Below are 27670 nucleotides of genomic sequence, written 5' to 3' on the forward strand. Positions count from 1 at the left end.
TTCACCTCATGTTGCAAAGCAGAATTTAGTTATAGTTAATAAAGTTATAAAGTTACTCTTTTAAAATCACAATATACTTGAAATATACAATTTTAGATTGTAAAATGTTGACAGGTTAATTTAAAGGAGAGAAGCTCCGTGCGTCATGACGCACAGAGACCGTTTCTTGGAACAGATACTTAAAACGGCTACAAATATGAATCCTTCACATTTTAGCTAAATACGCCCTATTAAAACATTTTTTCAGTGGCATGGGTGTCACACATAAGACCCGTGGGCCACAACTGGCCACCAGAATATCAACTCCGGTCCATAGAACGATTTTAGAAAGTGGATAAAAGAGAGGGAAAAAAAACATTACCGAACAGTTTTCATTAAATAACTTGTACTTATAAATTTTTCCACAGCGGAATCAAGTTTTTGCTTAAGATATAAACATGTATATACTTTTAGTCTATTAAAGAATTGTGCAATGTTGTGTTTATATTTGTTTTATGCATCTTTAAAAAGATTCAGCCACTAACTGTTGACTTGATGACATTTCATTAAGAATATATCAATTGAATGTATTTCTACCTCTAAAAAACACTGAAATAACTCTTTTAGGAATATTTCAACCTTGTACGTCTTTAGCTAAAAACCTCATGTAAGTCTGGAAGGTTTAAAACTTTTTCAAAATTTGCCATCTGACCTTATGATGTATGCCTGTTAGTTTCATTACTTAAAAGCTGCAACTACAAAGAACAAATTTTTTTCATTTATTCATATTAAATTTAAAATATAGACCTTTCAATAAGTTATGTTATGTTTATGACTTTATTCATTATTAAAAATAATGTTAAGACCAATACATCCCCGTGTGGGTTCTCTTTTTAGGGAGGGCTATGAGACATTTTATATGTTCAAACTTGACTGTTTATTTCCAATTTTCAAATATAATTTAAATTAAAATATTGCAAATGAAAACGTTTTCTGTCGTTTACAGAAACTACAATATTTTTTAACTGCTATCTATAATTCATGCAAAATTGGAGTCGTCTTGTCATTGAACTGTAAGATGTTTTACATTTAATATCTGTTTATCCTTTACTTTTACAGTTTTCCTGCTTTTAATGGTCAGTCACGATGCTATTCGCTTTTCACCCCTTTATCACATTCAGTTAATTTTCCACCTTCCTCTTTAAATTACTGTTAATGCATCAAAACGTAGCATTCTCGCACATTGAACTGCAGTTTACTGCTCATTTTCCTCGACTAAACATTTCACTGATGACAATAAAGTTGTATCTCATCAAACATGCATATCAGAAAATATAACATTGTGTATTAAACATGGAGACATCTAATTCTTATGTTGGTTTTCAGCATCTGAATTGGGTGAAATGTTATTTTATGAAGGCAATGGTCAAAATAATGCTATTCAATTTCTTTTCTAAGTAAATCCCCGATGGAGAGGGCCCTATAAGAAATCTCATCCCATCAGCAGAAGGGACTATTAACTATATTAAACCAGCTTTCTAGTTTTAAGCTCTGGACATGCAACAGAGAGCAAAGTGATATATTAATACACTCAATAGCAACAGAGCAGAGATGCACAAACACAAATGAAATTGCTTTAATGGGATAATGAAAGAGAAAGAACTCTCTTACTATACACTTTATCTAAAGTTTCATGTATAAAATGTCCGGGCCATTGCGACTCAAACCCTGATCAGTTTGATTCACAATCTTCTGCCATCACATTCTCATTTAAGTGCAAGTGTAAATACAGCAGGAAAACCAAACTCTCCCGAGTTCCTCCTCTTGTTTTGTAAAAATACCTTAAACATGTAAAACCAAAGCAATGCTCGGAAACAGTAACACCTCGTTCAAAAATATACAAAGTAATCAGTCATTCAGTAGAACTTTTCTCTATTTAATATAGATGATTTCATTTAAGAAAGATTGTAAAGCTGCAGTGCGAAATCACAAATATGTCCAGTCATGGATTCTAGTCGTAAACTAAAGGCATTTCTAAAGACTCATTCATGTTTAGTTTTTTATAATAAAGTACAGTATGTTACCGACGGGGCAGCTACAAAAACCACGGTAGCACACCATCTTCCTTCAAAGTATAATTTTTTTTCCCCTCCAGTGATTGTCATGTTTAACGTTTTCTTGACAACCGCCACTTTAAATATGCTGGAATTACTAATTCCACCATCTTGTGGTGAAAACTGGTATTGCAACATGGAGAGTGCAGAAGCTAATGGATCTCTTAACTTCACTCTGAAACCATTTAAGAATCATGTTGGTGAGAGCTCTGCTTCCATAGTTTTGCTGGTGTGACGTATTATAAGTAGCTGTAAAGACATCCGGCCTCTTGTTCACAGTTCCATCAAGCAGAGTTGATACTAGTTGCTTCTCCTGGTGAACTGAGGACAGCAGTTCAAAGTGACTCGTCACACCATCTTGAGGTGCCGGGCCATACTGCGGGACAGGATGGGCTGAGATTCGCTGGTTTGCTTTCTAAATATTCATTAGTGAAATATATGGTGTGAAGTATTATAGAACTATTGCAGTATAGTTGCAGGGAAATAGCTGGCCTGACGTTCTATACTCAGTGTCCTTGGTATAAAATTGCATACATGAACTATGGAAAGTAATACAGCAGAAAACGCACACAAAAAAGAAATCAGCAACAACATCCAGCTGGACAAACAAAGGCCTCTGTTGGAGAACAGAGATCGAGCTTCTCTTTTTTGTTTTTCTTAGTGTTTTGCTACATGCGTTGACAAAGTAAACAGCAGCCGCCTCAGGAAACACCGTCTGGCATCAGAAGACAATCCGCGGCCGTCTTAGAACTCAGTCGCCAAAGTCTGGGATGTCGTCGTAGGAGTAGCCCCGGTATCCCTTGGCTGCGTAGTAGGCGATCCTCAGATGGTAGAATCCGGGCAGGAAAACCAGCAGCCCTATGATGATGACGGGAATGGTTCGGTCGGGATGCTGAAGAGAAAGAGAGAAAAGGCGTTCAGAAGCTGTGATGAGGTTGCAGGCTGATGTGACTTTGTGCCGAAGGCTTTACAAGCTCGCTTAATCACTCTGCTGTGCTCGCCGGTTTGCCCTTTTAACACATGTAGATAAACATCGTAAAGAGGGACACTGCGTCCACTGATGAGTTGCTGGGGGTGTCATCACAGCCCTATACATTAAAGACCGATGTACTCATCACGCTTTAACACTCTTATCTCAGCACTTGCCTGCCAGCACAAACTAAACACCCTCGGAATGAAAAGGGAGTCGAGGAGGCGTGCAGACGTGACGACTTCATTCATCTGTCTGAGGTCGGCTCATGTAAATCACCCTAAACGCAGCAGGAAACCACCAGGAGGCAAAGGCAGCCTCCAATCCACCTCCAACGTCATGTGTCGTGCTCGGCCACCAGATGGCAGTCTTGTGTACATCTAAAAATGCACTGCTGTGTGGCCCCAGTTTGATCTATTCAACTGGGTTTTACAGTCTGATAGAAAATCATTATGCAGAAAACAGCCTATAAACTCACCTTGTGTTCATTTGGTGAGTAAGAATGAGGAAAATGACCCTTAGTTCTTTACATAACTGCTGCTCAGAGGCTCGACGGCCGCAATATCATTCCAAGGAAATGCAAATGAAGCCAATACTGCATAACCTGGGAATGCATAAAAGGTCCAAGTTGATTTGAACAAAACCAAACGATTCAGATACACAATAGTCACAATTACCCTCACCCTTTGGATGACGACCACGTTATTAAATCAGAAACTACCTGAGCTGAATGGAGCAACATTCAATCTGTTGTTTGTATGAAAACTGCAGGTTGTGCAAAGCTCGACAAACTATTATCAATAGGCTGAACAGGTCCGGTGGCTGCAAGGTAATCATCAGATAACTGGAAATCCCTGATTGAATGGGTACGGAATAGTTCACCAAGTCTTGGATGTGCAGCAGGATAGAAACGGCTCAGGCTGAGCCGTTAAAATGTTGGGAGTGCTGCTTCCAGCATGTACTGAACACTCCACATCCCGTAGAGCTCAATGAGCCAGGGAAAGGGGACAACTAATGGCTACAACAAGAGTCAGAAATGTACAACAATACTCTAATTCATATCCAAGTATAGCTCTTTGGAAATGCAAGGCTGTTTGATAATGGACCTCCATATATACAGCCCACGTACTGTAAAGCACGGAAAAGGAGTCAAATATAAAAAAAAGAAATGATGAAATTTGACAATTACCGAGACGTTTCAGAAAGCTTAATCTGAGGTGAAGGTCCCGAGTCTTTCAGCTGGATAATGAACCAAATGTCACATTTAGCAGACGAGAAGGGCAGTTTTACGAGTCCATAACTGAATCCACGTGAAATCCTTGGCATTAGTTCGTGTCACAATTAAAGAGTGTCAGACCAGCAGTGTCAAGTTTCTGCAACTAAATATCAGCGAAGGGTATGAATATTAATGCCTATGGTAAAACTCATGCACTTTATTTTTTTAATTATACAGAAAAAAAATTACAATTCTGTTCAATAATTTTGGAAACTACAGAAACTGCCTATTTGTGAAGCTCGTGTTCATTGGGGAGAGGAAAAGGGGAGGATGTGTGAATCGATCTCAGTACTGTGGTTACATAAGGAGGGTCTTTAAACCCAGAACACCCCCCCTGTGTAATGCGATGCTGCGCACACGCACGCACGCACACACACGACACATTTAACTGTACTGCTGTGAGTATATGTGGCAAATAAAATAATTTCAATTTCAACTGCTGGGGTTTTCAAAGCGGAGGAGGATGAGCCCCCCCCCCCAACCCAGCGAGCACATGAAACACTTTTCTCCCCCCCCCCCCCCCCGCCGCTGAAACGCCCCCTTTTAGTTACTCTGCTTCTTTAGCTTCCATCCAAGAAATTCATTAGCTGGTATTTCTTTGCAAACGCCACACTGTGGATGCCATGCTTCACAACCAGCCTATAAAAATCTCATTTAAAGTCAATGGACTTTTAAAAATACAATGCATTTTTTTTTTTTTTCCACTTTGCCCCATGTCGGTCACATTCACACATTTGCACGCACAATCAGACTCGGTTCTCATGTCCATTTTGTTGGTTTATACGTCTGTGGGTTTAGTAGACCAGTTATTCCACAAGGGGATATGATTGCATTGGGGGTCAGGGGTAGCGGCTGCAGGTAGGAAACCTTGGTGACACCAGATGTGTTTGCTTGATGGAGCGGAGCACAGATGGTTTCTGAAGCGGCCCATTCCTCGTCATATTTGAGATGCGCCGCAGTGCATGCTGGGGGCGGTGCAGCACGTATGATTGATTCTGGTTTAAAAACTATTTCCACCCCTGTGTGCCGGCGATCATCACCAGCAGCGTCGCTGGAGAACAAACGGGGTTTTTTAACCCCCTTCATTATCTTTTTTTTTTTTTTTTTTTTATTGCCCGTCATGAAGGATTTCAAAGCTTTCACTGAGAGCCATGACATGTTTGCAGTTGACAAGAAAAACCAAATGCACACACGAACCAAACAATTAAAGCGCTTTGTTTTCACACAACACTCTTTCTACTTCACGCAAAAGGGCCCGTTTGTTCTCCGTTCCCCTTTTATCTCCTGCCTGAACCTTGCAGGATCAGACATGCTACTTTAACATGCGTGGGCTAATTGGTGAGCGCTGCAGACGGCTCAAAACGCTCCGATGCTGCCTTCATGTCAGATCAGATTTTCTGAAAATACAATCAGCAGACTGGAAGGAGAGGGGGAAAAAAAAAAAGACAATTAAAAAAAAAAGACAAAACTCTATTCATATAAACCTCCTACTGACGATGACAAATATAGGATATGCCAGTTCTGTTCGCTCCCACTTGGTGTGGAGAATTTCGGGAAGCAGAAACTAAACACTGGGAATCCATCGGAGTGGACGCTGCAGGCTATAAAATATCTGAATCAATAGCTGAATTCAGGTACAAAAGCATCACGGCCAGGAAAGAAACAATACCGCAGCAGAAAACTGGCAGCTGGACGATAAAATGTCAGGACAGCTGTTCAATTCCAACCGTTTGAGGACGAGATTAACAGTAGAGTGGGTGTTTTAATTGCTGCTTGAGCATAATTTTTTTTCCAAGGGGTGGGGGGGGGGTGCTGGCTCTCTGAATATGTGTCAGAATTGGAGCTGGGTATCACCCACAATCCTTCATTATAACACACAGAAATATTTTTATTACTCTTGAGAACCTAATAAACCAACAAATGACTGTTTAAAGAGATTAACAGACCTGTCTACCCTAATTGCTGATCGTTTAATTAAAAGGTTGTAGATTTTATTACGTCGAGGATAAATTGTCTTGCTGCTTCTGTCCATGCAGAATTTAACATATTATCATATGTTTAAAGCAGGGTTTCCCCAGGTATCCAGACCCTCCAAAACCCCCAAATCTCATGCTTTTTCTCTCGTCTGCCATGTATGTTTTGCTCAATTCAGTACTTGACAGTGTTTTTCTCATTAAAAGAGATTGTTTTAAGATCATTAAATTTTATTGTCAATTGGAAGAGGTCATTAAATATCGCAGTCACCAAGTTCACATGTTTATCTCGCATAGGTCTAGTTTTTAAGAGAAATCCAAAAGGTTCTTTATCTAATAAGGTGCACAGGGGCCATCTAATTCCAAATGCCCGAAGTGAACAGAAGAGCTGACCAAACTTTACCGAACTACTACAGTCTCACTCTTCCACCGTCCTGAAATGTTAGAGATGCTCCACTTCAGAGTTGTTCGCAGGCACAATGTGAATCCATCGAAACAAAACAGGAACACAAAGCCTCACTGCTTCATACACAGAGGCAATAGAAAGCGAAATCTATCTTTTAAGTGGGGAATTATGCTCAGAGCAGACAGGAGGCTTAGGAGGAAGAATCTGTGTCGCAAACACAGTTTCAGAGTTTCATTCTGTGAACGAACCTGACAAGAGTATTTACTGTCAGCTCCAATGAAGCAAAACACTACAGGGAGGGAACAACAACAACAACAAACAACAACCCACCACGGTGAGCAGGAACAGAAGACGAGATAGTGTTTCAGTCTGAACCCAATTAAAAACTTCATTCAAGCCAATTTTACTGATTCAACTCACCTCAACTTTAATGGTTCCAGAGAGAAGAAGGGCCCCGAAGACGATGAGCAGAGACCCCACGAGGAACAGGAATATAGCCAGAGCGATCGCCTTGTACGGGACCTTTGGTGGACTCTTCTTGAACTGTCAAGTGTTAAAACACAGAGTTTATTATAATGAAATTAACAGTGTTACACCCCCCCCCCCCCCCCCCCCCTCCAAAAAAATATCCTCACTTTTAGCTTAATACGCAGCCTCTTAAACTCAGACAGAACACTCTAACACAGCTCATATTCTTGCTTCGGCAAGACAACAGAAGAAGTGATGTTAATATCCTGTGACGACAAGACGTCACTCACCTGTAAGTCTATGTAGCCGTCTTCATCAGCAGCGAGACGAGAGTATTTCACCTTGTTATTGGACATCCCGGTCGCTGACAAATTGCTTCTTGTCGTCTTCATTTTGGCCGAGAAGCTGTCGGGGAAAGAACAGTTCTGAGAGGCCGTGGAAAGCTAAACACTTTTGACAGTAATTGAACATAAAGGGTCATGATGTGGTTTGAGAAATAAAACTCGCCTGGAGCAGCAAAGCATGGCCAACCATTCAAAATGATTTGGTTTGATTTAAAAGTTTGCTTTGGACATGTGGAAACAACAAAATAAATAAATAAAACTAAAAAAAACTAAACAAACAAGATAGCAAAGCAAATAAAAAAAATAAGCAACATATAACAAAATAAATGAATAAATAATATAAAATAATGAATGGCCCAACATATGCAAAAAGAAGTAGGAAAAAGCAAAGCTTTTTTTATACTCAACCACCACTCATTCATACCCCTGTAGTTCTTTATGTACATATTTACTAAAAACTCTATAGATTCATATTTACAAGGGAAAAAAAGGCATTTTATTTGTGTTGGCTGTCAATGGATTTCACTTATATAGCACTTGAGCTGCCCCCAAAGTGCTTTACATGGTTAATCATTCCTACAAGCACTCACACAACAATGAAGAGTGGTTAGAACATTTTGAGATTTTTATTTTTAGTTTTTCCCTTTTTCCAGGATTTTAGCTATTTCACCTTTCGTATAGCATTCTGTGAAAGCTTCAGTGAGCTGCTACAGAGGAACCGAGGAGCTCCAGGTTGCAGACCTCAGGTCAAGTCTGTCTGCAACCCGACCAAAGACGAGGAAGCAACAGGAGTGGATGGATGGAAAGAAAAATACCACAAGGGCTGAATGTCTGACAGCCTTTACTAAAAATAATGGCCAGTGAATTTAATACTCGATGAGTCGTCCTCTTGCAACAACATGAGGGGTCTTTTCTCCGTCCGATCGCCGCCCTGACTCGCTCATGTTCAAAACTGTTCAGCAGCTGGAAAGTAACAGAGGTGCACGAAACACGCCTAAGTTTGACACGATTTTTTACAACAAAATTGCATCGAATACACTGAACTTCATGAGTGATTCATGCAAAACACGACCCCTGATAACAGGCTCGGGCAAAAAACAACGTCTGACTGCAGCCATCCTCTGTTTTCCGACCGGCCTTGGCCTGGTAACACAAGTAAAGAGGTTGATAGATGTGCCTGCTGTATGAACACTGTCATTTACGCCTGTGTTTTACTGCTGGCTATACCACAAATTGCCCCTCTGCCATAATAACGTTCACCTTGACCTTGAGGTCATTTGGTGTGAGACCAGGTGATAGCATTCCCATTTTCTTCAACATGCATTCGCCCAGTGACTGCATCAGTTATTATCCACATCAAGAGTCTCAGCTCGGAGCTTGAGTTCCTTTATCTTTCCCTTTACCTTGAGGAGTGCAAGTCGAAATTTGTCCCAAAACCTGCTTCGTGAAACAAGCCCCAGGACTCATTGACATTGATGTTATTCAAATCGGTGCAGAATATTCTCAACTGCAGCGCCAACAAATTTCATGCTTCAGAAATGAAGCATAACAAGTGCTTTTCTTCCATTTTAGTCATGGAAGTACCAGGCGGCCACTTCAGTAAAAGCCCCTCGAAAAAATGAATGTATAACACATGCAGCCTGGCTCTGTACAGGGGGTCAAAGAGGGTTTTTTTTTTCTTTCACTTTTTTAGACAAAAATATCCTGAAATAAATGACAGATATGAAATATTACAATAATGTAAGTCCCCATCAACCTACAACACTCAGCAATGGCCTCATGCAACCAGTAAAATACCAAAAATCCATGTGGGACTCGGGAACTTTAACTCGACCAAAGCTGTTAAATTCATATCCACTGATAAAATGCAGTGAGACTTCACCCTCTGGAATGAGCATGCATGAGTTTTCAAATAAAGCCACGGTGCACCTTTGAGTAGCAAGAAAGAAAGACTGAGAGATTAGTGAGGAAAACATCTCATGACTCATTCGGTCTTCTCATTCCAGCTCTGCTCGAGAGTGTAAACAGAACAGTTCTCTGTTAACGCTCAAGGAAAACAAGGTCACTGAGAGGCTTTGTGTAAAGTGTTAATTGGTGAAATATGATGTCTGCTGGAAGGTCTGGGCAACCTTCTTGATCCCGCTGCGTTTGTACAAAGACCGCTCAAAGCAGAGACGGAGTAAATCACTTGATTCCCCGCACAATCAGGTCTCAACCTTCTGGCGGAGAAATCATTTCAAATGTTATTTCTGCCGAGAGAAACTGATATAATCACTTGTTGCTCTTCAAAAGACATGGCTTCTCGTTTTCATTTCCCACAGAAAAGTATATCTTAGCAAAAAAGAAAAAGTGCTCCTAAATTTCAAAAGACTATCCCTGACTCACTACATGTACACACACAGAAAACAATAAACAAACACACCAGAACTGATCTGCCACGAGGGGACTCAAAGGAGTAGGAGTGCAAACATGTGTGATCTCCTCCTGCACAAGTCCTGAGTTTGTATTTCTTTTTGTGGAGACTTTTGACTCAGTGCAGCCTTACACTTGAACCCCCCAAAGGGGAAGCAAAACCATGAATAAAAACAGTTGTTCCTGCTTGAACACAGTATGGAAGAGCATTCACAAACATCCTGTTATTGTGCTGACAGCTGTCACATCGACTTGTCAGAGATGCCTGTGCTGAAGGGAGCCTCAGGTTGTGGAAGTTACAGCTCTTCCTGCAACAGGAGGACACTGTGGATTCAGCACAAACCAAAAGGAATGTTAATGAGACCACGTCCGTGTCCAAAATAACTCACTCCTGTAATGGAACACATAGTGGGAGCACACAGTTTTTCCTTTGAATATAATGCACGATTGTAAAGGGAACTGAGTTAGTAATCATTGAAGGGGCACAGCTTACTGCGATTCATTGTGGGATACTTAAGATACCCCATGGAGAATAAATTGTACATTTAAAGAGGCGAAAAACCGCCTCATTTATGGAACAGGGAGTAAGTTTCACCACATAACACAATGCACTTAACAGGTACGCCTCTTTATGTAAAAGCTGGGACTTTAGGGAACCTTTATAACACTCCAACACCCCTGATCTGAGCTTCACAAACGCTGTAAAAACTGAACTGACGTTGCATTAGATCAAATATACCTGCACAACTGTACCTAATAAAGTGAAACGCACGCAGTTTAGAGCAAACCTTCACTTATCTACACGCCCATGCACAGAAAGAGGAGCATGTATAAACAAAGACGACGTTGCGGATAAAATGAAGAGTTAATCTGCTCCGTACGTCATAACTGACGTTAGCTAATTAGCTGCAGCATTAGCCTCCTGGAAGTTAAAACTGTACAAGCTGGAAACAGCCGTACGTGGCTACATTGGTTTGACAGCCGCTCCTTCCCCTCCTGCTCCCCTCTTACCTGAACTCCGGGGTTTGGCAACAGCATGCGGTAAACAGTAGTTGGAGCTCGGTCTCGTTGTTTTCATTGATTAGAAACTACGTCAACTTCCTCTATACTCCTGCGCATGCGCACAGGGCGCGTGCTGCTCAGACTTCTCTACAGTCTGTTTGCAGCTGGTTATTATAGACAATGAGGAAGGTAGGAGCATCGTAAACTAGATTATTACTTCTTTTTTTCTCTTTTATAAACATCTTAATACCCCCCAGTTAAGATTTTTTTTAATCCCTTTTAGAAACTAATCATTTTAGCATTTTATCCAAGAGATAAAGTAATTTTGAAAATGACTCGTGTGTGTAAATAGAATGAAAATACGATTAAATGGTTGTTTATATATAATTTAGTGGAACCTTCAGAGCCAAAGAGCCACATGGGTCTCCAGAGCCACCGCTTGCTCACACCTGGCTTAGGGGATCATACTAGAGAAAAAGAAAGAACAAAAAGCCATTTTTGTACACAATGGTTATGCACCACTCTTTGTTCTGTGACACTTTTTTTAGTCTTTCCCAATCTTTGTCTGGAAATTTGATTACATATCTTTAAATGTAAATTTCAGTAAATTAGTAAATCAAAACAAAATTATTCATAAATGGTCTTTTTTTTAACTGTGAAACGAGAATTTAGTGACATTTGCTTTGATAGCTCACTCCATCTCTTGGTCTTGTATTGATCTTGGGATGCTCTGGTTTTGGTCTTGTCTTGGTCTGCGCATGCTCTGATGTGGGTTCTAACTCGGTGGTCTTGACGACAACACTAATGCAGCCAGTAAATTCTGGCCAGTGGAATGACTTTGAAAAAAGCAAATAAAAGAAAAAGCATTTAACAACTAAAAGTTGTTGTATGAAAACTTCTTCTGTTTTCTGACATTTTCACTTGGGATTACAGTGTTTTTAGGAAGAATAGATTGTGTAACACAACACTATGACCCCAAGAAATGGACTGAGACACCAGGGACGTAGTATTTAAAGTTAGTTACCTCACTGTAACAACACAATGGGAGTACATTTGGGAAAAGGCGCAGGACCTGCTAAAGACAGGAGAAAGAGGTTTTATGCAATGTGAAGAACAAAAAGTGCTGGGGAAAAGTATGAGCGAAAGTAGATTTGGCCATGTTTTATTTCAGGAGGCGTCAATAAAATATATATATATCAGGCTGAAGTTGCATTTATTTATATTTCAAAATGTACATTTGTTCAGGCTTCATGGTGTGACCACTTCTCTGCATGCGCTCGCTTAGTACAGCTGGTGAATGAGGAGACATGAAGGATGGAGCTACGACCTAAACTGGATAAAGGATCAAAGAAAAGAAGGCTGTTTATTCTTAATCTCTTTACAAATATGTGTGAGCCCCACCTGGTCGGCTGTAAGTGCTATGTACATAACTGTCATTTTGACAAAAAATAGAAAAAAAATCGGATTACATTCATTTAAGACTGTTTTTAGGGGGTACCTCTTATCTATGTCCATAAAATACTTTATTTTCAATGAAAGTTAGCTTTTCCCCATGAGGCTGTTTTTACGACAAGGTTTCAAACATGCAGCCTTTGTCTTGAGACCACAATTTCAAGGTTTTGACTGAGTCTCGACCCCTTTGACTCTTGTTTGTGGGATCCCCTCGTTTTGGTTTTGAGTCTTGCTTTAGGTAGTCTTGACTACAACACAAATGCAGCTGGTAAATCTTGCGGTCACTTTGGAAAGTATACATAAAAGAAAAGTGTTTACCTTCTAAAAGTTCTTTTGTGAAAACTTCTTTTTTTTCTAATGTTTTCACTCGGGATTGCAGTGTTTTAGAAAGAATGGATGATACAACACAACACTCCGACCCCGAATAAATGGGCTGAGACACCAGGGATGCAGTATTTAGAGTTATTTACCTTACTGAAGCAACACTGTCGGAGTAATTTGTGAAAACGTACGCACTAAATGCTGAAGGATTAATGCACTATGAATAAATAGAGTGCTGTAGATATATCATTTCAGATGCTACAAAATTATTAGAGAATGTAGTTTTTGGACATTTGGTTCTGTTTTGTATCAAAAGGCATCAATAAAAAAACTTTTTTCACAATGTATTCCTGCTGTGTCCGTTTGCACTCAAACAGAGATAAGAGCAGTTCTCATTATTCACCATTTATCTTGGTTTCTTTAAAGCCCTCTCAATATCAAACTGAACAGTATGTGGCTCCTGAATGATAAAGTAAGTCATTAAATCTGAAGTAGTCTGTTTATGATGTGCGCTGATATCCTCACCACCTGCTGCAGGTGCATCCTGTTCTCCACTCCGCTGCTTTAGAACCACGCAATGCAGCAGCAGAGATCAAATGAAGAGCAGAAATGACATTGATCAAATGTAGCATTAAAAAGCTTTAGTGGTGATCTGACTCAGGATGGGGGGGGGGGACGAGTGTAGCAGGAAAGATTTTCCAGATGAAAGTTAGACAGAGTATGGACACAGGTGGTGGGAGAACTCAGTGGTGGATTCCTCAAGGAAAGAGGAAATTAGTGCCTAACTCAGTGTTTTCCAACCTTTTCCCAGTCCCAGGATTGGTTTATAAAATGATTTCAGAATTATTTCAGTATTTATTGTTGACATGGTTTGTATTAGCCCGTGCTCGGATCTCTTCCCTTTTATTTAAGATTGTTATGTTTTACGCAGAAATATGAACTAACTTAAATACATAGGCATACATAGATAGTTTGGCAATTAGCTAATTCCAGATTCTCTAAATCCTCCACACCAGGTAAAGACGTGACTCCAGACCCTCATATTGTCGAAGTACAGATGAGAAAGAACATTTTGTGAGAAAGACAGAACGTGGGAAAGTAGAACGGACTGAAAAAGCAGAGCAGGTAAATATGTTTTTGCTTCAGAAAGGGCAGGGACAGAACGTACAATAACAGGTTGTCCTAATTCAACTTCTTGTTGCAAAAGTACAAGAGGGGTGCGTGAAAAAAGTAGTCACTTGATGTCATACCCTACAAAACAAAAATACACGCACGCACACATTTCAGTTGTGTGACAAATGCATAGTTTCCTTTCCATCTTTACCTTGATAAAGTTCACTTGGACTTTCATTGCTTTTCCTGAATGCATTTAATCTTTCAGTACACAGCAATATACTGTATTCACCAAACTGCTCATTTTTAGCAGATCACAAGCACCCTTGTTGCTCATTTTGCTGTTAATATTCGTCCAAACCAGGACCAATCCATACATGTCAAGGTTTCTCTACTCATCACATCAGCCTTGAGTTTCTCCATGCTAGTCTTTTTTTTGTTTTTTGTTCCAATGCAAATACAGGTATTACATCTCATTATTATTCGTGTCTCTTAGAAAAACTTTCACTGCGAACGTTACTGTATCTTTCAATTTTCTCTGTACTCCTGGTTAGTTTATTGCCTATGGAGTTCACTAAGCAAAAGGGAAGCTAAATGTCACCAGGCCTTCAAAAGTGCACAGTTATTATGAAACCTGTGTTTTGTTTTTTAGGGTACAATGCCTGAACATCAAACCTACACAAACATGTACATTTCAAATTATAGCAGGTTTAAGTGAATGGGTCCTGTTGTTCTTTTATTGACAGCAGTGGAGCAGCATTGTAAGTTACTGGACATTTTCTAGCCATTGTGAATAAAAGTAACACGTTTCTTGAAGCCAGTTACTTTTATCTAATTAGATCAAAGTTAGACATTCCTTATTACTTCAAGGACAGCAGCTTGTATATTGCATTTCAATTCAACTCAATTCAACTTTCAATTCAACTTTATTTATATAGCACCAAATACAACATCGTAAATGGTGAGTATATGGCTGCGTTATTTATCGTAGAAATGTAAAGGTCAGTGCAAGCGCATGAAAATTGTGTTATTTTTTAAAGTGAGAAGAAGAATGTGAACTTCAATGAGCTGCTTAACTAAAAAAGCAATTTATCAGAACATGTATTCAGGTTTTCCATTACTTGCTTCGAGAGTGTGAATTGAAGAGTGTTGTGTCATGGGTGGATGGATGGATGGATGGATGGATGGATGGATGGATGGATGGATGGATGGATACTTGAAATGTTGTTTAAATGGGCTCTCAGGTGTGTCTTTTAAACGAAAGGAATACTATGCTGTTTGTTGAACTGCACACACCAGTGGACTGATCTTTTCAGCTGGAGAGACTCAGCTTTACTCTGAGTACATTTTATATGAGCTACCTTTTACTTTTACTTGATTAAAGTTTTAGATTTTGAATTAAATTTGATCAAAGTAATTGTACTTTTACTTTACCAGTTTAGTACTTTTTCCACCTCTGTGAATTGAGCACTGGCTATAGATCCTATCATAGGCTTATGCTTATTATGTAGATTGTTGTGTCAATGCCAAAAACGTCTTTCACCATCTGAAATAGTGTTGACCACCATTTGCCACTTGGCAGTGGAGAGCCACCTGCCTTTGTTGCGCACAGATTTTCCGACAAGAAAATGCTTCCAACAATTATTGATTTGATCTGAAAAATGCGGCGTGTTTCACTCAGACCGTATCCACTGAAAAATATCACTAACGATTGCTTCAGCACTCAGCTAATCCTAACGGCCCGACCCATGCAGACTATCACTAGCATCTGCCACCTTCCTCCGGGCAGAATTTCTTCTATCAGTGGGAGTCAGAATCAGATAGCAGGAGGAAGAGAGTTCACACAGTTTGGGATTTCCTGATGCAATTACATATAATTTATCCTTCAAGGACAAGCCATTAAGCTCCAGCACAGCTCGCAGTCCTCCAGGTAAAGCATCTCTGCTCCAGTCATTGTGTACTTATCATGATCATATATTTTTCTCTGAGCCCAAAGAGGCTTATGCATAATGTAGATTGTTGTGTCAATGCCACTTTTCATTTATCTGACAGATTTCTATACATATATTCATATATCTTTACAGATACTTTCAGATACTAAGTACCCCATGACAATCTGAAAAGAGAGGGGAGAAGATTTCAAACAGAAGACAAGTCAATAAAAGAAAAGTTTTATATTAAATCCAAGCAGATTTTGACGAGTGTCCAAACAACAAATCTCACATACACACATGCGCCTGCAAGGCTCAGGGTAAACTCGGCAAATACTGAATATAACAAAATGGATACAACTAATTAGTTGCATTCTGTATCAAATCCTATCATAACCAAAGGCAGTGGCTGATGAAGTGAGTAGGATGCATCTCCCAGGAACGCAAAATGAGTGTGCTGCCAATTTAAATTTCATCAGTCCGTTCAAATTTCTGCTGTCAGATTCTTGAAAATGGGTTGAAATGTCTTCCCTCCTGCTCTGTTATTTAATCACTAGCGGTTACAACCTCACCTTCACAGGAATTTATGCTACTTCACCATCGGACCATACAAAGCCTGGAACGAAATGTCTTTTAAAATCAAGTGCAGTCCAAACAGTGGAGTCAAACATGTAAGTTCACGCACTGCAATGGAGCTCAAGCAACCATAAAGCTGAGATCCTAATTATGCACTTTATCCTCGCAACACTGTCCTGAAACCATGTGCAACTACTCTGAATGAATGTGAAAAACCACAAAGGTCTAAATCAGCGTAAAAGTCCTTGCTAGGTAACCAGATGAGGGTTTTTTTTTTTTTCTTTTAATGGCTGGTTCCCTAGCCTGTGCATACCACAAAGAATGTAGTGGGATTAGTTCTACCCCAATACATGCAGTCTAAACTGAGATTCCAGTGCAGTAGAAAGTGCTGAAACCCACTGAAAAGAGTAGACTCATTTCACCGCTCTGAGGCAACAAATAAACAAAGCCTGTTGTTTACCGCTTTTAATCAAAGAGGTAAAAATAACAAGCTTCTCTCATTTTGGTTTCTTTCCCAAAGTATTTCCCCAGTATGTGAAGTTTGCATTTCCTTCTGTCACAACTGGCAGAAGCTAAATACAAACACACACAGATGAAGTTAAGAGTTCAAAAGGTATATTTGGAAAAACAGGTTCCAAAAAAGCAAGGTATCCAAAAATAGCAATCCAAAAGGCAGGTAACAGAGAACCAAAATATTCAACACTAAAGAGACAAACAAACAAAACAAAAAAACCAACAAAAAAAACACACACATACAAAAAAAGAAAGAAAGATGATACACTGGATGTCAAGACACAGAGGTACAAAGACAACGTGGCAACAGGGACATGAGCTTCTACACTCGGGAGGGAGAGACAGGTGAATCAGATGAGGGAGGAATCGGGTAATCACACACTGAGGGAAGGAAGACAGCAACAAGGAGACAAGTCAACTGAAACAGAGACCAGATATGTCACTAACAAATAAAAGGCCACATTTACACATTTGTGGGTATTCACCAAAATGGATATTTCCCCCCTCTATGTTTACAAAACAATGACACTGACCCGCATATACACCTGGTTCAGAGCTACTATGAGCATGCAAAACCTGTAGGGGGCAGTGTAGCGAGAAGCATTACTTCATGATAGCCAATCAGAATCCTGAAGAAACAAATCCCCAGCATGACTAATTGTGATTTAAATCTCCTTAGATGCGAACAGAGACTAAGAGTTTTTTGGGTTTTTTTAAAAATCTCCACTGTTGCTGGAGTTTTCAGGAATCATCATTTGTGGTGACTCATCACTGCGTTTATGTGTGACCCAAGCACAGAGAAACATCACAGTTTAAAAAAAATACCCAGATACGTGTAAATGTGGTCTTAGAAAAACTCATGCCTCAGCTTGCATCTAAAAGGGAGTAGGCAGAGATTTACATCACAATTTGTGTCATTGTGTTTTTTTCTAGGATTCTGACTGGCAGGTCCGTGTCATTGCTAAAGATTTTTTTGTAAACGTAGAGGGGGAAATATCATTTTTTGGTAAAAACATGGGTACGTGTAAGTGTGGTCTGAGTTCTGACATCTCCCTGTTCATGCATGGGTTCTCCATGCGTATCCCAGATTCCTCCTGTGACTGAGAGGTGGAGGCAGTGCACCTAACTCGCATCAGGAGCCAAATGTGTGGTGTGTGTGTGTGTGTGTGTGTGTGTGTGTGTGTGTGTGTGTGTGTGTGTGTGTGTGTGTGTGTGTGTGTGTGTGTGTGTGTGTGTGTGTGTGTGTGTGTGTGTGTGTGTGTGTGTGTGTGTGTGTGTGTGTGTGTGTGTGTGCGTGTGTGCGAGTGTGTGTGTGTGTTTGTCAGTCTCCATTGTGCAGTGATGGACATGAGATCGGTCTTGGTTGTGTCCTGTCCTCGCTAAGAGGATGGACAAGATATCACACTGAACTCCAGACCGTACAGCAGACTCCGGTAAGATGCTGTGATTAGACCTTTTGCTAGTGAAAGTACATCAGCATCATCAGCTGACTTGGTGAAACGTGCACTTAAAGCCTCTGCCTCATATTGTACGTCTAAATTGGATCGTTTTGATATGCTAATTATGCTGCTTTTCTTAAGACTTCAGATCATGTTGCAGGACTGAATGTATAAAAGATTTGCACACACAGCTTTTTATTGAATTACCATTTAAATGAGTCAAACAATATAGCGGAAGAACAGGTTGATTAGAAACATCTATACTGAGCTTTCTTTACATGCATGACCATCAAATAGCGATAGATTAGATAATTGTAATAATTGGATCTGAGATGTTTACATGTGCTTATGAAATATAATAACGTCATGGACAAATGCATTAGAATAGCAAGGAGAAATCTCAGCATGTTAATCAAATTGATCATAATCATATAATTACAGTTATATGATAAAGCATGTCACATTATCCTGCTCACATAATAACTTGATGAGATTTTTATAGTACATGTAAACAGGTTCTGTGTTATCTGGCCTGAACAGTTTGATACAGTAGAAAAAGATTTTTTCTGAGGAACGGACGTCGTTCCAAGCCTGAAGCAGATTGACAATAGCCTGCTTAGACAAAGAGGAAGTGGATGTTGACCCTGCCACTTCAAAACTGTGAGTGCGAAGAATTTCATCAACAGCTCAAAAATGTCTCCAGTAGGTGGCTTGCAGAGAGCTTTACCAGACACCACAAGCCTGTCCACATAACATAGATCCTACATCTGCTATTGTAAAATAAATAATACAACTGGAAGAGCTGGATTAATAATTGCAGCAGCAGCAGCAGCAAGGGAGCGACTGACAGGTTACACATCATAGACGGATTAGTGAAAATCCATAAGACCTTCCATAATTCAGAGTTGATCCTGGTTTTAGAGCAATAACAATTTTTTTCATTTTCGTCAGTAACACCAAACACCTCCTTGTGAAAAAAAAAAAAAAAAAAAAAAAACAGATCCTGTGGGAAGCCGCCAGCAGTATTAGGAGAAAATGTCTAACTGGAGGGAACAAACACTTTGAGTCTGTCTCTTTCTGCAGAAGACAGGAAATCTGGGATTTACACAGAGAACTTTCTGTTCCCAAATCCGAACTCTGTAATACCACGGGAGAGAAAGACACTGTTCAGACACAATCTCTTTAATCATAGCCAAAACTACAAATAGACCCAGTGGGAAAAAAAACCCCAGACTGTACGTCAATGCCATCTTCCAAACCTTTGTTATCACAAAGAAATACTCTCAGAGACTAAATGACATTCCAGCAGTGTTATTTTCTTTCCAATTTAAATCAAAAAGACCGAAAAAAACAGGAATGCTATTGGAGTCTGAGAGCAGAACGAAATGCAGATACTAGTTTTCTGTGGAGTTTTGGGATTAAATCTCAGGATTAAATTCAAAATCTGAAATCGACCGAATTTTTGTGTAATCAAATAATAAACTATTTGCTTTGTTGAATAAATAAAATGGTGAAGTTGCATCGACAATATGACAGATTGTGAAGCTAAAAGCTAAAAGCTTAATTTAGGGCCCGTTTGCATGACAAAGCTGCTCAGAGCCACTGAAAATGCAACCTTTTGAAAACGGCTCCCAAGGTGAAACGTTTTGAAAACTCCCCGATGCTCTCATGCTAAACCAAGCAACATTTGATTCAAGCTATCACTGTGACGATGCACCGACTCCAGGAGGAGACTAATAGTTTCTTCTCGAAAAGCGTTTGGTGACCAACAAACACTGCAGCAACTCAGAACTCATCACACCGAGATGCAGAAAACAGCGAACAAATCCCAACCCGGGGAATTCTGCAACAGAATATATTAAAGTAAAAACTTTAAAGAACAACCGAACAAGAGGTGAAGATTCCCCCTTTATGTTCAGTTAGCTGCACATTAATTACAAAAAAAGCTCTCCACGTGAGTAATTTCGACTGAAATGTCACTGTTTCCCTACTTGTTATATTAAGGCAACAGTCAGTTTGTCCTCCACCAGGAGGCTTTAAAGCGCCGCCTGCTTCTGCCTGCACAGATTCCCACTTGTCCACAGTTCTAGAACCCCTGATCTGATTTGATCTGAACCCTGCAGAGAAACTGTGGGCGGCAATTAGGAGGAAGGCGAGACGCCAGAGCTAAAAATCCTTCCCTAAAACCTGTTATTAAAGAAACCTGAGCTTCATAACACCGCAACAGGGTTTTTTTCCCCCCATTCACAAAGCTGGAGTATCTATCTATCTATCTATCTATCTAGCAAAAACAGCAAACAAAATTTGAGTAGCTTTCTCTCTTTTTTTATATAGTTAAAATACAGTTTTTTTTCCCAGGACTGTGACCTTTTTTTGGGTTGATCTTACATGTGTAATGAAGGAGTAACAATGAAGGCCAGCAGCCAGCAATGGACTATTTAAAAAAAAAAAGAAGTAAGATTATCTAATATTTCACTTCAGGCTAGTATTCAAACATAGGACCACCATAACAAAAAGAATGCGCTCTCTCTCTCTCTCTCTCTCTCTCTCTCTCTCTCTCTCTCTCTCTCTCTCTCTCTCTCTCCCTCTCTCTCTCTCCTTTCCTCAAGAGTGTTTCTGAATGATTAGAAAGAGAGAACTCTTTCTCGTGTGCCTACATCAGTAAACACTGAGAGCCACATTTAGTTGTTCTCTTTGTTGTCTTGTTTGTATTACGAAACAACATAATTTCATATCTCTCCTTCGCCTTTATTTTTCAACTTCAATTACACTGAGGTCTTGAATAAAACATAAAGAGAATATTAAAACACATCCTCCCCCTAACTTGAGTCTTTAAGCCTCCTCCATGATGTATGAGCACATAAATGGTGGCTATCCTGAGGGTGGTCTTGAGAGTTTAGCTGTAAAAAAATAAAATAAAAATACACATAAGCAGATAAATTAGTGGACACGAGGGAAAAATGTCTTGTACCGATCACAGCCACAGTATATGTAGAGGGGGGGAAAAAATAGAAAATGCAGCACAGATCAGCTCTTTGGAGGTCTATAACTCGGGTTATCAGAGTTGAACCAACTGGCGGATTCTCTGCAGCTCGGCTGTCATCTAAGATAAACCGGGGCAAACAAATGCAAACATTGATCCACCCATCCATCTTCTGTACCTGCTTCACCCAGACTGAAGTCACGGGGGGGGGGGGGGGGGGCTCAAATCTATTCCAGAGGCAGTGACAGGCTGCCAGGCCTCACACACAAACACAAAGATTATAATTTGCAGATTTCACTTGTTGTGGCAGGAACGCTGTGGCTGAGCTCGAGTGAGGCGGAGGGTTGGAGGAGCAGATGAGGAGAGGCGGTAGGAGGAGAGGTGAGGCAGCACAACTGAGTCCTATCAGGGAACACCCACCTCTCTAAACGGTAGAGTGAGGGTTAAACAAGATGCCTCAAGAGGAGAAAGAGTTGGATGGCCTGAAAAGGCAGCAGTTTGGATTGTGTTTGTTTAATAAACGGCCGTACGCTTCATCTGCATCATGTGCCAGAATGTAAACGTCACATATTATACAGTTTTTCAACAATTTCACATCGGTGTCAGAGTGCCATCGACATTGTATTCAAAGTGTGTATCTCCAAATGCAGGATTGCTCCTGAATTTCAAACACTTTTTATGAGCTCTATTGCAGTAAGAACAAGTTTTTTTTCTGTATCTGCCCCTTTAAAAGCTAATGAGCTGTGTCTGTTTTCTGGTAGCGCTGGTCAGAAGAAAAAATGTCCACCCTCATAATTTTAAAGATCAAAGCTCATATACGTGCGGGAGAGTCAAAGTGAGTATCCACTACCAGAGGGAGTTTATCCCCCGCAGAAAGGAAAGACCTCTTTCACACACTCGCTAAAACGTTGAGAAAGCTACTGAGGGAGATGACAGACTTTCTTTAATTCTGAGACCTCGTACACAGGCCTCTTTTTTTTACAATATTATTATTGTTCTCAAATCATTAAACCATTTCTGTATACAATACTACTGCGGTATAATATCAGGCGTGGTACACTCACATTCCCAACTTAAATATAAAGACAGATAATTGTCAAGAAGCAAAAAATATTTTTTCTTTAGTCTAGGAAAAATAAAAGTCTTTTTTTGTGAGAGTCTGACTGTCTCTGGCTTCAGGCTCCTTGACTTTCCCTCTTCATGTCTGATTGCTGCTCGTCTCTCACCTGTTCCTGAGTGTGTGATTGTCTTCGCCTCGTGGCTTTGGTTTATATTGGGCATCTTCAACGTGTTCTGGTTGTCGCTCCATGTGTGTTCCAGTGCTGTGTCTCCTGTGGTTAACACTCCAGTGAGACTCTGGGATTTTGCTTGTTTGAGATTTGGTGATTTTTGGTTCTGCCTTTGTGAAATAAAATGAGCTCCTCTGTCATCCACAGTATGGCTTCCTGGCCTTTTGAATCATCTCCCAAGCCAAACATGACAGTCTCGGCGTTAATTCATTACTTATTATTGAATCAATCTTAAATTGATCAGGATCTGTAGGTACAGTATAAATGTCTGTTTCCATTGGCGTCTTTTATCCTTCCCTTGTAACGCTGAATCATCATCATAGAGGTTATAATAAGAACATAAGCAGGTAAATGGACAGAGTGAAAGCTAAACCACTAAAACGACATGAAAACACAATTTCAAACCTGCCACTCAGGTTAATCATCAATGGTGAGTTGTCAATGAAGCATAAATGTATTGTAAATATAATGAGATCAAGTTGAAAGCGACACAATGGGCCCGGATGTGGAACCACAAGTTAAATAGGTAAAACAATTACAAGCAATAAAAATAGTAAACATGTCCTCTTCTTTGTAAAATGCCTCATATTCATAGGCAGTATTGCTTCTTGGATTCCTAGTTTCATTGTCAATTAACATTTTATGTCATTGTTTTGAGTGAAGAGTACACATATTTGTGTTTACCTTTAAGGTGTAGGAAAAGTCACATTCTTGAAAATGTACTTAAGCACAGTAACACAACATTTGCACTGTATTACGTCCCTCCTATACTGTCCCACCTTTGATATGTAGCTAGAAACCACGAGACAAACTAAACTATGGACCAACATGTGGGGAAATAGCAGTTATGACAATGTATTGAAGATACCTGTTATTGTATTGAAGTAGCTAATTTCATTCAGTCTTTCCTTGAAGGACCAGTCTTCATGGGCAGTTGACCATGAATGCAGCTGCTTTTGTGTCCCTCAAGATAGCCGACTTCACCTTGATTTAAATCCAGTGAGACTCGATTTTACACGTAACGTGTGCAAGTGTTGATGAGCCATGTGTTCAGTCACCCAAAGGGAAATGAACAAGTGCACAAGGTCCACCAATGACAATAGCAGTAAGCTCTGGTGCACTCAACATTTTCTTAATGCAGGTTGCCTCTGAGAAATGCAGATTCCTTGGAACATTACAAACACAAGCAGTCACACAAGCATAAGGTAGCTTTTGGAGTCTGTCATTGATTTTAGACAGCGCTTCATTCCAGTTTCCTCTGACACATGAAAAGCTCAGTTCAATAACTTCCAAGGGCTCAAAGCCTTGGGCCCACTCTGTGATCTCCAGTAATCCCTCACGTGAACTTAAACATGTTATGTCAACACTTGGACAAGGGCCTTGGGGTTATGGGTTTTAGACCAATGTTTTAATATTGACCTTGAAGCATTTTTCCACAAGCATTTTTTACACGTCACCCTGAAAAAGATTTGATATCAAACAGACATTTAGTTGATATGAAAGTAAACTGTAATTATTGTATATTTTCAATAACCCTAGAGATGGAAACTGACTGATTTATCTAGTCAACACAGGTATTCTAGAAGGTGGCAAGAATGATTTTTAATATGCCTAAAAGTTTCAAGAAGGCTTTATTCTATCAGTTTTTGAAAGTAAAGTTTCAGCCTTTGCACCCTTTTCAATACCAGGCTTCTTTTACAGGAGGTAAGTCATCAGCAGCAGCTTCACACACCAGTAGTTTTGTGGAGTGCACTCAAACCGCTGAGTCACTCAGCAGCAGACTGTGATAGTCAGCATAAAACGACACCAGTGGATGACAAAGCAAGCAGCTGGTGGAGCATTTAAACCTAAGAAGGATGTGGAATCAGCGTTTCTGTCATTAATTGGTGAAGGACCTCCATTTTTTATCTTATTTTTTTGGTTGGGCTCTTTCAATGAAAACATAAAAGCAAATGTCATTTTTTTTTTTTTTTTTATGTTATCAGTGATCATTATACAAACGGTGTGATGTGCCTTAGAGTGATAAAATCAATTTCCCTCCTAAAGTGATCAACTCAATGTATTTCAAATCTAAGGAAAGTAGCGCTCCCAACTTGGGACATCATGCACACTGCATGTACCTACATGGATAGTTGTAAATTCAGGTGCAAGTTAAATTACTTAAATAATTTAACATTATGTTGGGATTGATTGGCAATTAAAAGCACATATAGAGCCATGCTGGTTGGTTACCTTGAAACTGGAAGTCAGATGGTGATAAATACAACCGTTGTGCTTTTTACATTTATTGCGTTGCACTAGGTTTGTTCATTATTTTTTCCATTACATCCTTTTGGAAATACCCCCTTCGGGTTTCACTTGATATGACACTGTGATTATATATACTGTGAATCGCTCACAACCCCGTAAAGGGAATTTTCAGTTGCATCATGTCTTCATATAGTTAAAGAGGTTTACTGAGCAGAAGAGCCCCGATTCCTCTGAAGCACAAGCAAACAGGTCCTTTGAAAATCAACATTTGTATCGGTAGTTTTTGACGTCTTGTTGTAGTAACAATCATAACAGGAAAAAAGGGATGAAGAAAATCTGCATTTGGAGGAGGATGGGGTGAATGGATGGATCTTATGCAGAACTTTAACTGAATACACATCTGTTTGAGTTCAGAAGAGATAAAAACAACATCCATTTGGAATTATGTCCCATATCTTTAAAGCAAATGTTTGATAATGTAGTATAGCTCTTCATTATTGTGATAAATGTATGATGAAGATGTTACTTTACATCTTCAGTGAAAATATATCATAGTTTCTGAACAGTTTTAGGAAGGCACATGTAAAAGAGTAATTTAATCGGTATAGTGGAGCCAGAAGTCCTGTAAACACTTTGGTGGATAATAAGTGCACAACTTTTAAAAATCAGCATCTTGAATTCAAGGCAAAAAAATAGGAGATCACAACATCCTTTTATGAGAGATATCAAAGAGGGTTTGGATTTGGCTATTGCTGTGTTCATTCAGCTGGAAAGTGAGATCATTATGGGAGAAAGCCCTGCTTGTACAGTATACAGCTCTCCTATAGCAATAACAAACAAGCCCCCAGCAGTGCAGCTTTAGTGTTGCTGTCAGAGCACAAAAATAAGACAAAGCAGCTCATGATCACATAACAATCAACAAGTGCAAATTGTTTGCACAACCCATTCATGCACATTTGTTTTACAGCCTTTAGTTTGTTTTGGGCTTTTAACATAATGAACAGTTGTTTTGAACTGTTACCAAAGCTTTACTGGTCCTTTTTTTTATTTAGATAGCTTTAGATATCGAGTAAAATACACTGAAAATAACTTATGTGTGTGTACATTTCCAAACTTTCACCCTGTGTTACTGCCATGTTGAGTTTCAGCTATGTAAAACTTGTCATTAAGCCTAAAGCTTCCATTATGACCATGTCCACACCATTCCCACTTCCCAGATGATACAACAAATTGTGATACAACTTAATTTTTGTATAATGGAATTACCTACAAATGTTATTTTAGATTAAAATCATTTCAACCATGTATTAAAATCTTGGTCCATATGTATTCTCAGTTTAAATGAATGGCAACAGTACAACTGTGATGACAAATGTACAAAGGTGCACAACGTAAAGCTGTTTCTCTGAGGCCATGCGTATTTGATTTTATTCAATTGCCAAATAAGATCCTCACTTTTAAATCTGTGTAGAATTCCGATAGGAGATATGAAAAATAATCAGCAATCAGTGTGCAAGAGAGGACACTGATGGCAAACTGAAGCTCTTCTGCAGGGTCCATAGACAGCACTTGTAATAAGACTCTGAAAGCTCCTTGAAGCTCACTCCACATCTCTGTCACGAATGCATCGCATTGTTTCAAAACACACGCTCAGTATGTGGTGAAATGACATGTCGGTCAAACCGAGAACACATGGTTATGTCATTTTCTGGAATAATGGGAAATCGACTGGTTGTTGTCTTCATCACTGAGTGTCTGGGCTGACACTATACCAGCAGCGCTTCTCTGTACACCAAGTCCTCTTTTACACAAAAACTTTTTCTTTTGCATTTTTATTTCAGAAGAGCATCACGTTTGCCCAGCAATGTTTGTAAAATGACAACCGTTTACACAGAAATGGCAGAAACGCTGAAAACAATGTAGTTTTAATGTTGAATCACTCAAGGATGCTGTTGTTTGTCATAATGTAACGACACACACATGCGTGCAAAGAGCAATATGCTATAAACATTAACAATGGTGAATACACAGACATTCAAATGGACAGACGAGAAAGTTAGATTGCTATTATAGGTGACTGTCAACTATCAAACAAGCAAGTCCCAGGATGATATGGACTGGGAGGCATGACACTCTGGAGGTAACCATTGTTGTTATTGTTGATCCCCTGAGCATGTGCGGAAGAGCTGTTTACTACAACCATGGTGCTGCTACTTTAACATGTGTTACTGCTGTATTTACATGTACTGGATTGAAACTGAAGATACATTTCCATTTTTCCTCAAAAAATTTAACATTTGCTTGGAGGCGACTGGTGTTGGAGCTGAAGCAATGTACAAGAATGACAGTTCAAACAGCAGTACAAACAGTTAAAATGGTCAAAGAAGGAAAACTAAAACACACTAGAAAATTCCACATGAAGTGTTACGTGTGCCTGCCACCCGCTGCTGACCAGCTACCACTCAATACTGCCAATGCTAAGTATGTAAGGGTTAAAATGTGTCAGTAGACTACCAATAACAGTTAAAAAGAACCAGTAAAATATCAATTTATTGTGATTATCTATATTAGGTAGTAATACAAAAGTAGATTATTTTGCTATCTGTTTATTGACCTGTTCACTGGTTATTTTGACCAAATAGCATATTATGGCCAAATGGCGTAGCATATTGTTAACTGTATGCATGTATGGGAGGTTTCAAAAACAACCAACAGCGCCTACTCGTGGCCCTGCATACTGTCATTTTCAGCGGTTTTGCTATTGCTATATAAATGGTTGTTTTCAATTAGTTGCTGTGTAAATGCAAACTTTATCCAAAATGAAAATGCAAAAGCAATGCGTTTTAACTTGAATATTTG

The 27670-nt window shown here is 39.5% G+C and overlaps 1 protein-coding gene across 1 annotated transcript; it reads right to left on the reverse strand.

The window, feature by feature from the left end:
- Positions 1-1601: 1601 nt before the first annotated feature.
- LOC308140111 (transmembrane protein 230-like) lies at positions 1602-11061 on the reverse strand. Its single transcript, XM_080509782.1, has 4 exons — positions 10954-11061; positions 7477-7591; positions 7139-7261; positions 1602-2985 (listed from the first exon to the last, which is right to left on the reverse strand). The coding sequence occupies exons 2-4, from the start codon at positions 7576-7578 to the stop codon at positions 2845-2847; spliced, it is 366 nt and encodes a 121-aa protein (XP_080365908.1). The 5' UTR covers positions 7579-7591; positions 10954-11061; the 3' UTR covers positions 1602-2844.
- Positions 11062-27670: the final 16609 nt, after the last annotated feature.

This window comes from Blennius ocellaris, assembly GCF_963422515.1.
Source record: "Blennius ocellaris genome assembly, chromosome: 15".
NCBI lineage: Eukaryota > Metazoa > Chordata > Actinopteri > Blenniiformes > Blenniidae > Blennius > Blennius ocellaris.